Genomic DNA, 12,500 nt, shown 5'->3' with positions numbered 1-12,500 from the left:
AAATTATCCTATCCTTTCCTTTTCTCAGTTCATCGCGGGTTCCAAAACCCCAGTCGAACCAATAGAGTGTTTTCACTCACGTGATCAGTAACTTTGTTTTGCCATCGAAACAAAGGAAAGCGGTTTGCATGACAATAGAGCTCAATAGGCCAGTTTCGTATTCTAACGGTTGGACTGGATCTAGCATGAAATGGAGGCTAATGCGGGCAAATTACTTTGCATTTGAAAAGATTTTCCCGCATTGGCCTCCATTCCATGCTAGATCCAGTCCAGCCGTGAGAATTCGAGAATGGTGTATTCTTGGAGGATTGGTTGGGGAAACCAACATGGCTGCCCTTCCTTTGTTCAGGAACACCAAAATGGGAGCCGTGACGTCACGTGAAAACACTCTATAGTCAGGGTCTTGAAAATAACTGAGGAAGAATTGCCGCCTCTGTAAGTTCTCTGCAAAAGGTTAGACTTTGAAGTCTTCTCGGATAAAGACTGTAAACCGAAGGCCGTGTCACAACACTTCCCGTTAAGCACCACAATATACATCTTAATCCAAAATGGCCGCCACTTTAGTATTCTTTTGTTTGATTGCAAATTGGCCCTCTTGGCCTCGCTTTCAAACGTAAAATTCAAAAGAATATTTAACCTTCAACGAGGCCAAAAGGGCCAATTTGCAATCAAACGAAAGAATACTAAAATGGCGGCTATTTTGGAATAAGGTGTATGGGACGTTGTAGAATCCACAAACTGTTCGCGAGAGTATGGGGGAGACCCCCGGTGGTCCATCTGTCACGAAACTAATGTGATACTAGGCGCTGTATATAAGTCCATTACCATTACCTTTTCTATACTGCCACCCTCCCCTACCCCTCAACAACAACGCGGAAGTGCCCCAAGCTAATCCTCTATTCACCGTCCATTAAAAATACGGCCCTCGGTCACGCGTTTTATGGGAACGAAACTCTACTATTAAATCTCAATAATAATGGATTTTTTTGAATGTCAACAGCTACACCTGCTCCTGCAAAATGGGTTTCTTTCTCTCTGTTGATGGCTATTCCTGCAGAAAACTGAAGGACACTGAAGGTGAGATATTAAAACACAAGCTCAAGCCGAAATCTTGTTTGGAGCCGAAATGGAACAGAAAAAAATCCCTACTGTTTAAACGACGTTTCCCTGGAGATTATAACCTACATTTGAAAGAAGAATCTAAAGTTCTCCTGGCCTTGAAAAGGGCTATTCTTACAATTTTTCTGACTGTTTAACCTAAAAAATTCCATTTTGTTTTGTTGTAGAATGCGGTATTGCGCCCCTGGCAAACACAATTATCCGAGGCAAATGGCTTCCTCAAGGGCATCCCAAATGGCCCTGGACAGCGCTGCTTCACTTCAGCGTCTTTGGAGATATCGAGGGCTGCATGGCCACACTCATCGATAAGGAATGGCTCATTACAGCTGCGCGTTGTTTGTATTTGGGGCCCTTTTCTGTATCTAAAAGTTACATAAAAATATCGCCTCAAAACATTAAGGTGGAACTCGGGGCTTACAAGCGTTGGTCACCAGATCACACGCCAGTGCTCCACGACGTTTCCGAGATTGTAGTCCACAAGGACTTCGATCCAAAGACATTATCCGCAAATATTGCCCTGGTTCATTTGGTTAGACCCGTGATAATCAGTGAAGACGTAAGACCAATCTGTCTGCCGAGCAGATCGGAAATCGAGCATCTTCTTAAATCTGGAATGTCCAGCGATGGTATCGTGGTCGGTTGGGGGAAGACACCTGATCATCAAGTTCGCAGCACACTGCACGAAGCAGCCGTTTCCGTCAAGGATCGATCCCTTTGCAAATGGTCCAATATGAAATACGACGAGCGTCATATGATTTGCGCTGGTTACAAGGAACCACAGGATACTACCTGCATCGCCGATAGCGGCTCGCCGCTGATGTTTTCAGTAACCAATCGAAATTCGACCAAGTGGGTTGTGGGAGGAGTCACGAGCTGGGGACTGAGCGTGTTTGCCAACGGTTGCCATAGCAATTACCGATACACCGGCTACACCAATGTAGGGAGATTCTTGAAGTGGATCAGATTCCGAAGTGCTAACAACAAAAATTAAGTGCGGATCACTCGAGACGTCCGTATTTTCAAGGACGTGAAATTACTGTTTATTTGATGCTGTTTTGTACATTTGACCGCTCGAGTTAAATTTAACGCATTGCTGTAGCTGCGCTTAACAAGTATTCGATGTTTTTACATTCCCCATAATACACTTTGTTTGCCCCCTACATTTTGCATAAACCATTGTTTTTAAATGCCCTTGGGACACTGCACATTCTTAAGAGCATTTGAAAGCAATCGTTTATGCAAAATCTGGAAAAGCGAATAGCGAATACGGTAGAGCACGCTTTTTGTGAAGACTCACACATATGCGTCAGCTTCGTTTTTGAAGCGAGCCCAAGAGCGAAAATTAGAATTAAGTTTATAAAAAAAATTGATCTCTTATTACTATAAACACAAACGGAGGCTTAAATTAATATTATGCAGGTTGATTCGGGCATGTCGACAAAGCGAGGCTCTGTAACAATACGTGATCCGCAGCCCATATAGCCACGACGTTCTTAAGCCATGGACGGAACCGGAAGTAAACATTTTGCATGTTAGGACAATAGTCTCTCCCAGTTTTTTTACGCTAATCGTCTCCAATAGAGAAAACATGCATAGCAATATAAATTCGTTATCGTAAAGACAAGTTAAAAAGGAAAATTTCTCGCTTCCCGTTGCCGTCTGCGGCTCAAAAACGTCGCTTCCTAACGGACGGCGCCTACTATTGTTATTGCGCATACGTTCTTCGCATCTCGAGAAACTCGGGTTTCTGATGGGTGGTGCTTTCTACTACAGGGATATTTTTGCGCGGTTTAAAACTATGCGGAGAAAGCAAAACCCAGCAAGTGCTCTTGGAATTCAAAAAGAAAATAGGTTATTCCCCATCATAAAATGAAATACGTTTTGGGGTGTTCTTTACATAAAAACAATACTAGTTAATTACTTTTGGAACTGACAACCCCCAAAATGAACGGCTGTATTATGGGATTTGCGAAAAAAGAGCATTGGGGGTAAAACACCTACCAAGAGTAGGTTGGACATTTCGTAAGACATGTACATTGCTTCGTATTTTATAGCTTTTTCGGGCCAAATATTGTTGATTAATTATCTTTTGAAAAATGCGTGGTTATTTCCTTTTTTTTTTTTTTAATTTCAATGACACTTGTTAGGGTCTGATTTTTCCCGCGTATTCATAAACCGGGAAAATACCTTTGAATTAGTAGGCACCGTTCTTAAGCTCCCCCAGTAGCAATAACAATTCGTAGAAGCTTTCTTAATGCAATAACCATGCTCTTTGCACTCCCTCCAACTGAATTCTGATGTGTTCCTGACATTTTTTTTTTTCATCAGAGACTAAGAAAAACCTGCGCGATATAAGCCCTTCTTAATATCCCTCTCATCGAGTTTTATTTTCTTAAAGGGGTGCCGTAAACGGATATTTTCATGTACTCCTTTCGATTTTAGAACTGATTTCGTAATTAAATTATCACAATGATTTAATGAGGTGATGGAGTTTGACTTTGCTTTACCCATGACATAAGGATGAATAATAGATCTTCCATACAGTACTCGAGTTTCCTCTTAAAGCTCCTTGTACATGATTAAAAATGAACCTCTCGGACGGAAACGTAGTGCTAAGAATGCGTCCATTGATAGTTTATTACTGATCAAATAAAATAAATATTAGATTTCAATCATAAACAAATGACTAGTTAACACATCAGAAGTGCAACATCTATAGAACGATTTAATATTTGCAAAGCACAGACGAGACTTGGAATTCAAGGCGGCCATTAGGATGGGGCTAATGATTCTTGCACATGGAACGCCACCGTCCGTGTCTATGTTCCTCCGTTCACATTTCACGCTGAGACATGTTGATCCTTGCTGATCTTTTTGAACAAGCCTTTTACTTGTACATGCAGGTTAAAGTGTATTTCTACAGAATTAACTACGAGAGGGTGATGTGAAGTACTGTTTCTGTTGAAATATAAGTGCTACACGGCCAACGTTTGCATAAACGTAACCCCTTGTACTTGCACATATTCATTGCCGTGAATTTGACATCTTCAATTCCAACGAACTGCTCCCGTCTGACCTTGTAGCTCAGTCTGTAGAGCAGTGGTGATCTAACCCGAAGGTCGTGGCTTCAATTCCCACCCTGGTCAGAGTTTTTCTCTCTGCTTGAATTGGCCCATTACCATTAGTAGGGCTAACGCTCACATGGTTGACATGGGTAGAAAATAGCACTTCACATCACCCTCTCATAGTTAATTCTGTTGAAATATAAGTGCTACACGGCCACCGTTTGCATAAACGTAACCCCTTGTAAAGTGTTTTTCTGATTGTTCTGTTAACACTGCTCTTGTCATCTGTGCCGCGACCTTTTAATATCCATCTTTCTCTGCAAACGTATGGCGTCCTTTCTTTGTCGTTTATAGTCAAGCTTGAGTTCATATCTCACAGACAGCCAATACGCACGTACATCCTCTTGGCCTTCGTTTCGCATGAAAGGCTCGATATCGTCTGGAAAGGGGAGCATAAAGTACTCTTAGTTGGGAGATGGGGGGGGGGTGGGTGGGGTGTCTAAGAGAGTGTCGAGGGGGTCGAAGAGGACCATCTACTGCGTGGTGGAACTTTTTTCAAGGCATCGTAAGGTCAGTGCTAAGATAATAATCGCCAAATCGAAGCAGATGCAGAAAATTAACAGTCTGAACACTGAACGCCTTGGGAATGAAATAGGGTGGATGTTTATGATTGAAAAGTGCAAGTCGTCAAGTTAAAGGGAGAGTTTCACGTCTCTGCGCATGGGCAAACTGTCACGTCAGCCCATTTAATGCCATTGTTATTGAAACAATCGAAAGCACTGATGCAGGAAACGGAAACAATCCCATAGTAATGGATTACTCATTGGAATTACTTTTGTAATCATTTCCTTTGTGTTATGAACCTACTGCATGCGAATAGATTACTCGTGCGTTATGACAACTCGTGCGTAGAATAAATTTTCGACCCGTACAATAAATTCGAGATCAAAACTAAATTAGATATTTTCTGTGTAAACCCGCAGTGTCTTCCACCAAATTTGGGCCTTAGTCGTTCAGTGTATTTGCTTTAATACTCTCTGTGTTTAATTAGCATCATCTGGTACAGTAAGAAACCGTAAAATTTACAACTGCTAGCGCTTAAGCTTGGACATAGGCTAAACCGTGAAACTGTCCCTTTAACGTTGGTTGTAGTTGTCTGTCTTTCCGGCGATCACTCGAGTAATTATTTGAGCCAGAAAAAAAAAACGAAAATTGCCTCGTTAAGCCTGCAAATCGAAAACTAAAGAGAAGACACCTAATATAAATAGACGTAGTTAAATTACGGCTACCCTCGAGAGCTTTTCATAGCTTTCAAGCACGTTCAACCAATCCCTCACCTGCAGGAGGCAGAGCAGTTGGTAGTTCACAAGCGCAGCCGAGGTGTATTGGAACTACCAGGAACAAGAGCAGCCTCATGCCTCTAGTGGTAAGAGGCACGACCTGAACCCGGGAACACCTGATCTCAAGGCAAGCCCCTTAACCTATCTACGCTGCCTCGTGCCTCTACTCACCGTTAATCCGATTGGTTAATTGTGGATCATGAGGATGAAAAAAGAAAAGTTCGTCAAGTGGTTTTGATGACATCACTGGTTGATCATCGGACGAAACAGAGGCATCTGCTATCATGTCATCTCCATCTTCTTCGTTGTCGTCGCTGCTGTCGTAAGGTAGTTTGAGAGCGGGCTGCCAGGGATTCTTTAAAATGTCCTCTGGTGGACTAATATCGCTGTGTTCGACATCGATCGAATCTTTGCTCTCCAGTGGTTCTTGGGAAAGGAAGGTGAATTTGGACGAAACCTTAAAACGAAGGCACAAAGGCAAAAGATTGCGCAAAAAATACAATACAATCAATCGACAATTGCTCTTCAGAACAAAGAGCAATTCTCATTTGAGTGCTGTGTAACTAAAATCACACCAAAAAATTCTTTTCGGCCAATCACAACAGACATTGGTGATTAAAAGAGCCAATCAGATTGCAAAACAACGTGTGCAGACGGCGCTGAGCGCGGGAAACCGCAGATGATCCAATCAAGATCGGTTTTGTTTTACCCTCTGATTGGCTAAGAATGTGGCAGGAAATTTTGAAGTATATCACCAAAAGTAGAAATACAAATCCAAAGACGCGAGATTATCTTGGAACTAAAGCGAAGTAACAGCATTTGAAACGACAAAATTATCAGTGGTGATGCTGGTACTCGTAAATTCATTTACGCAAGGAATTTATGTGGCTGGACCAGGATTGTCCAGTGGTGGAACTCGTTGTAGACCATAAATAACTGTAACGGACCTTGAGCAAGGGTGACGTCGACGAAGGCGCAGACGACATAAAGGAGATTCAATGGACAAAACAATGGATCTGCGGAACGATTGTCCTTACTTATCAAAGCTTTTGTTTTTGGGTGTTTGAGTTCTTGTCGACGACAGCGTCGTTTTAGATCCTCGAATACTCTATTATACCGGAGAAGAGCAGCCACTATGATATTTCGACAGCCCACAACTAAGTCAAAAATGACTGACAATGCGAAAGCCATCCACTATACCAAAATGAACAATGATCTGCTTACCTCTTTATTATTTCCGAACAGGTCAATCAGTGATGTCGTGTTCACTTCATAATACTTGTCCAGGGATACTTTTGGTAACACTGGGTCCTCTTGTTGTTGTTTCTTCACAGAGGCTTTTTTCTTTTCCTGTTCTTCTTCTTCTTCTTCTTCTTCCTTTTCTGGTTCTGTATTCACTCGCTCAAACTGTTTGTGGTCCTCTCGTGATGGATCATAACGCACCGCTTCTAAGTTCCTAAAAAATAACCAAGAAATTCTTCAATTCACAATTTTTTGGTTCTAATTCACGGGTGCATGCGTTTACGAGGTTTGTAAGTCGGAGTCAAGGTAAGATAAAACGGGTTCCTATTTTAAAGCAAGTGTTTTCCCTTTTTTTTCGCTTTGAGGCATTCTTTCCCTCCTCTCGCCTCTCTTCACTTTTTTGCTTGGTCAAAACATCGAAAGTACGCTTCTCGGTCTTTCTTTTCTGTGAAACTCCCACGGAAATGCTTGCTGAGCAGGCTAGCTCGACAATCGAGCACGGAATCCCTAAGGCCGACGAATAATGGTCAGAGTGTCAAAAGATTGACGAGTTATGGGGACCTTCTGTAACGAAGACGACTGCAAGTTTCGAGTGTCGTAAAACCAAAGCCAAAGTAATTACTTAAGCCAATCAAAAAGGACGGAGACAATCCAGTAAACCAATCAAAACTCGAAGTAATTACACGTAGCCGACACAAAGCGCGGGAAAATTTGCACGCGCTAGCCACTATTGGTTTTGGTTGCACTTCTGATTGGTTGAAAAAGTGGCGCGAGAACTTTGAACCAATCACTGAGTGAAGTAATCATAAGCCAAAGCAATTACTTTCGACACTCAATTGAAAACCGCTCTATAGGCTAAGGCCGTGTTCACATTAGGCCTCGATTATGATCGAACTCAGTATAATTGAATTAAATATGAAATGGGTTCACATCAACCAATTACAGCCCCTGATTATAATTGGATTGTAATTACTGCGAACAACCTCAAGGGGGTTGTTTGAAGTAATTACGGTGCGTAATTGAACAGAATGGCGAACACGTGGTGGTATAACCAGACGAAACTTCTAATCGCTTTATGGAGCGAAGAGTTGAATTTGTCTTCCTCTATTTTCGGAAGCTATCTTGGTTCTCTTCTCGCCCTCAAGCATGGTGGTGATAATCGTGGCAGCCACGCGATACGGCGCCGTCTTGTCTCACACTGCGAGGTTACCCTGACTATTGTATTTCAATTTTCGCACATGTGAACAGAACCATAATGAATGGAGTAAGATAGCCTGAATTTCAGTTGATCATAATCAACGTTGAGTGTGAACACGGCTTAAGATGACGTTCTCGAATTGATATTTTCGTCGTCCTGGCTTGAGTTCTCACTTTTTCTGAGGCAACGACATCACAGTACGGACCTTACATTCCTACTTTTTTCGAACAGTTTGTCGCCCTTTGCTATCCTTTTCCGAGAACAACAGAAAAATCTAGCATTGTTGTATAGATGTCCCCATGATTACGAAGTCTCCAGTTCAGTCATGATTTAGACTGAGCTTTAAGCCGACATCAAACTACAACCAAACATTGAAGATCTGATAAACTACTCGTTCGCGAATACCATCACCAAGGCAATAATTTCTCCCAGCTATTTTCATCTCAAGGCAACTGCAACTGAAAACAAGGACCATCCCAACAACCCTCTCCCTCGTTAGTTTCCGAATGCGAGGTTGTAACAAAGCAACAAGTCGAACGCCCTGTTTTGGAGGCTTATTCCGATTGCGCTACGTTGACTCAACCGGGAAAACAAAATACCTGAATCCGGATTCCTTTACTTGGATCTCCTCCTGATCAAACTCTGCCCTCAAATCTGTACCTAAGATACTGCCGAGAACCCTAAGTTCCATCTCTTTTTCTTCTTTGAGGCTTCTGCTCGTATCGTCCTCGTCGTGTGTGTTCACTGGTTCCTTCGATTTTACTCGCTTCCTTTCCCCAGTGACGCGCTCACGATAATCGTCAGTGGCCGCTTCATCGTCTTCGTCGCTTTCCAGAAAACGTGAATCGAGAACGAATCTCTTGTCTCCGAAATATGTCTTTTGTAACTTGAAGAGCTAAAGTAAATTAAAAGAAATTTCAAGAGTCTTATTTGCTACTATAGAGGTTTGCAAACGTCACGTGGCGCCGTAGCAAACGTGAATACCCCGCCATGTTGCAAGCCAGGTCACACAATATGGCGAACATGACATGCGAACACGAGCCATCTGATCAGAGGCGTACTCTAAATCGATCATTAGAGCTTTCTGAAGTCAAATCATTGCGCACTTCGTGTTATTAAATCCTATTTGTTGTACAAAGACCTAATGCCAGGGAAACGAAACGTAGAGAGACGGTAGCCACACGCTCAGGATGTCCTTTGCGGAATGTTTAACCGCGCTCTTGAACTTGTGATGCGGAGGAAGATCTAGCGGAAAGGAATAAATTTCCATCAAGTGGGTGGGTCACAGAAGCAGAAGAAATGAAGGGGGGAGGGGCGAAGGGGGTGGGGGGAAGGGGGGGGGAGGGGGGAGGAGAGGGGGGAAGGAGAGGGGAGAGGAGGAGGAGGAGGAGGAGGAGGAGGGGGGGAGTTTCAGTTTCCTCGTCCTATTCCCTCCCAACATCCATCCAACATGGCGGCTTGATAGACTGTAGGCAAAATGGAGGTAAGTCGCTTTCCCCAATAAGTTGCATGCACTGCAGGTGCACTGCAGGCTACGAGATGGTCTGGTCGTTTCGCGCAACCAAATTTGGTACTTTTGAAAAAAATTGTATTTCCCCACAATCGCAAGTTTTTCACTGACGCCGTTTGTGACATGTGTTTGTGGGCATTTCAAGGCCTTGGAATGATACAGCTTTTGACAGTTTTGTGAATTTTCCATCCCTAACCCTGACCCTTTCCCGACCAACTTATCTCATCTGATCAAATTCTTAATTCTCTACTTTCGCATTCCCCATAATACACCATGTTACCGCCCCCTTCCCCCCCCACTCTTTCCCATTTTTGCATAAACCATTGTTTTCAGACCCTCTTGGGGACACTGCATATTCCCAAGAACATTTGAAAACAATGGTTTATGCAAAATTTGAGGGGCAAACAAAGCGTATTATGGAAAAAGCGAAAAAGAGAATTCTGGTTCAGCCTTTCATCGGATCGATCTTTCAAGCATTTTCTCTTACACTACATTTCAGATTAATAGGCCTTACGCATGATTACGGCATATGCTCAAAATTCACCACCAAGCCTCGTTTGCACAAAATTGTTCACATCATCTGGACATGCAATATTGTTCGCACGTCGGTTTTCTTTAAAAGTTTGTTCCTTTGGCACTTAAAACATGCTAAAATTTAAAAGTTTGATTTTCGAATTTGAGGCTTGGTGGTGAAAGTAGCTAGTCAGACGTCATCACGCATAAGGGCTATTCAAGTCAAGATTTAACTAAGTGGTACACAACCTCTTCGCCGGCTTTTCCTTCAAACTGGGGTTTTTCTTTAACTAGTTTAGCGTCTTTATCATGATCAGAATCGAAGTCATCAGTCATTTGACCACTGTCTTCATCACTGTCGCCTTCCAAGCCGAGCCACGAGCTTGCTTTGGATCCTGAAATCTGAAATACGATGATGAAAAAAAAAAAAAAAAAAGGATTCGAAGTTAGTACCACGTTGAGCTTTTAACTTTAGGGAGCATGAGCTATAGTCTTCACTTGCGCCAAAGTGAAAATGAAGGCAACTTCGATAAGCCATCAATGAAAAATGAAATAGCTAAATTTCCTTGAAATGGTACAAGAGCTCAGAGCTCCACAACCCAGACGTCTTGATCTGCGATGGAATGCGGCCCATCAGTTTTCGGTATTATATATTTTTAAAACGGCTACTGCAAGACTTTTGCAGTAGACAATACGGTAAGCTGATTGGCCAAGGCCAAATGAAATAGATCAACACGTTTTGGGATATGGCCCATACTGGTTTCTGTACATGTACACAAAGTACATGGCAATCACATTTTACCATTTCTCAGTTTCGCTTTTACATGCAGCATGAAAATTTAGCTCGTCTTACGACTGACTAACTTTAAAGCTGCTTCTCGTTTCTCTGTGATAGGCGCCGACCAAGACAACTAAGCAGAATTGGTCTAACCCTTCAATAATTTTTGAATTCAGTTCTATCAAAGCATGACTGTATTTTACAATGACTGCAAAATTCTCGCGCGCTCATTGGCTAATTGTTATTGTCAATAAGCGGACAGACACATAAATTTATAATTTATGCGATAATGACGCGATATTGCTCACGTCAGATTGAAGTTTCTCACATTTTTGTCCCGCGTTCTTCTCTTGTTTTGACTTAATTTTGATCCCTCTGCCTTATTTTGTTATTGTAAAAAACAAATTGAAGTCAGTTTTTCATGCGTCTGTCCTGTTATTGACAATGAATTTCGTCATAACATTGTCAAAGTAGTCTGCGGATCCACTTGGCTATGGCCTCGTGGATCCATAGCTACTTTGGCAATGTTATGACGCAATTCATGATCAATAACAGGTCAGACGCATGAAAAACTGACATTAATTTGTTAATGTGATTTTATGGGAAGACTAGAGCCATGTTCACTTCAAGGAACTTGTTCCGCTTACGAAATGGGAAACCTTAACGAAAATTATGTTTACTGTAGAAGAAGAGATGAATCTTAAGGACGAAAAACATGAACTTATTCAACATCTATTGATGTGATCATTTGAGGTGAGCCACATGACCTTCTCAGTCATTTTAAGGTAGAGTTTCGAACTACGCCCGCGTCCCGCGCTGAAGTCCGGTTCTCTACCGGCTAAATTGGTCATCGGTGGTATCTTGAAAGATATGCGCATTTCCACGACATGAGGTTGCTACGTACATGTCGCTTTTGCAACATTCCCTGGATCTGACGACAATAGCCACTCCGCGCAGATCGAAACATTCAATCTTTGCTTTAAAAATCAATGCTTAGCCTGACCTTGGGCTCAGTAAGGTTATTTGAAAGTAGTTGTAAAGATACAGCGGAAGGAAACACTAACCTTTTCACCCACAGCATCAACAGTTGTCTCCGTAACTGAATCATCAACGTTGTCTTCATCGTCATCAAAAACAATGTGTTTCATTCCATCACCGCTTCGCATTGGACAGTCCAGAGCCTTCAACGCATCTTTGATAATATCTTTTTGAGCCGCTGCACTCTTCTGTCTTTCAAACAAGGCACCCAGTCGTTTTTCATTTGAAAGTTCCTTTTTAGTTTTCTCGTTTTTCATTTTTAACGGAGTTTTTACTTGTTGGGATCCAAATGAAAGGTCCTTAGAGCCAGTCCCAAAGGACTGCGTTGTTTCTCTATCGCCGTTTCGGGAAGCAACGCTCTCATGATCAACGGACAAAGTTTTTTCTTTTGACATGCTGCTGTCGCAATTTTTGAAAGAACTGTGAGAGGTCCGTGCTTCACTTACTGAACCTTCTGCCTGTGAGCTGCTCTTTCTCTTTCCGATGATTTTGATGACAGCTCTTTCGTCGTCACTCAAATCCAGTGACGTCCCTGTATCTGACGAATCATCTGAACTATCAGAGGATTGCACTTTATTTAGTAGTCTCGTCTTTTCGAGATCTTTCTTCTTCTCTCCACGGCCAAATTCACCACTATTTTCCGACAATTTATGCCGACCACCATTCATACCTTTTGACATTTTTGAATCCGAGCGCC

The 12,500-nt window shown here is 42.3% G+C and overlaps 2 protein-coding genes across 5 annotated transcripts in view; one reads left to right on the top strand and one right to left on the bottom strand.

Annotated features, from left to right (window-relative positions):
- Nucleotides 1–3,794, top strand: part of LOC138015464 (fibrillin-1-like) — a 30,857-nt gene extending 27,063 nt beyond the window's left edge. For both annotated transcript variants that reach the window (XM_068862532.1, XM_068862531.1), the window contains 2 exons: nt 1,001–1,077; nt 1,287–3,794. In XM_068862532.1, the coding sequence (XP_068718633.1) occupies nt 1,001–1,077; nt 1,287–2,110 (901 nt within the window). In that variant the 3' untranslated portion in view covers nt 2,111–3,794. The remainder of the gene's footprint in view (nt 1–1,000; nt 1,078–1,286) is intronic.
- The window catches only part of LOC138015466 (nucleolar protein 8-like), a 19,644-nt gene continuing 10,882 nt past the window's right edge, over nt 3,739–12,500 (bottom strand). For all 3 annotated transcript variants that reach the window (XM_068862533.1, XM_068862534.1, XM_068862535.1), the window contains 6 exons: nt 11,830–12,500; nt 10,237–10,389; nt 8,564–8,859; nt 6,749–6,980; nt 5,696–5,981; nt 3,739–4,623 (listed from right to left, as the gene is read on the bottom strand). The exon at nt 11,830–12,500 is cut by the window's right edge and continues 806 nt beyond it. In XM_068862533.1, the coding sequence (XP_068718634.1) occupies nt 4,466–4,623; nt 5,696–5,981; nt 6,749–6,980; nt 8,564–8,859; nt 10,237–10,389; nt 11,830–12,500 (1,796 nt within the window). In that variant the 3' untranslated portion in view covers nt 3,739–4,465. The remainder of the gene's footprint in view (nt 4,624–5,695; nt 5,982–6,748; nt 6,981–8,563; nt 8,860–10,236; nt 10,390–11,829) is intronic.

This window comes from Montipora capricornis, chromosome 9 (assembly GCF_036669925.1).
Source record: "Montipora capricornis isolate CH-2021 chromosome 9, ASM3666992v2, whole genome shotgun sequence".
Lineage (NCBI taxonomy): Eukaryota > Metazoa > Cnidaria > Anthozoa > Scleractinia > Acroporidae > Montipora > Montipora capricornis.
Note: the sequence above shows the minus strand (reverse complement) of the source record. Positions and strands in the feature narration are given on the sequence as shown.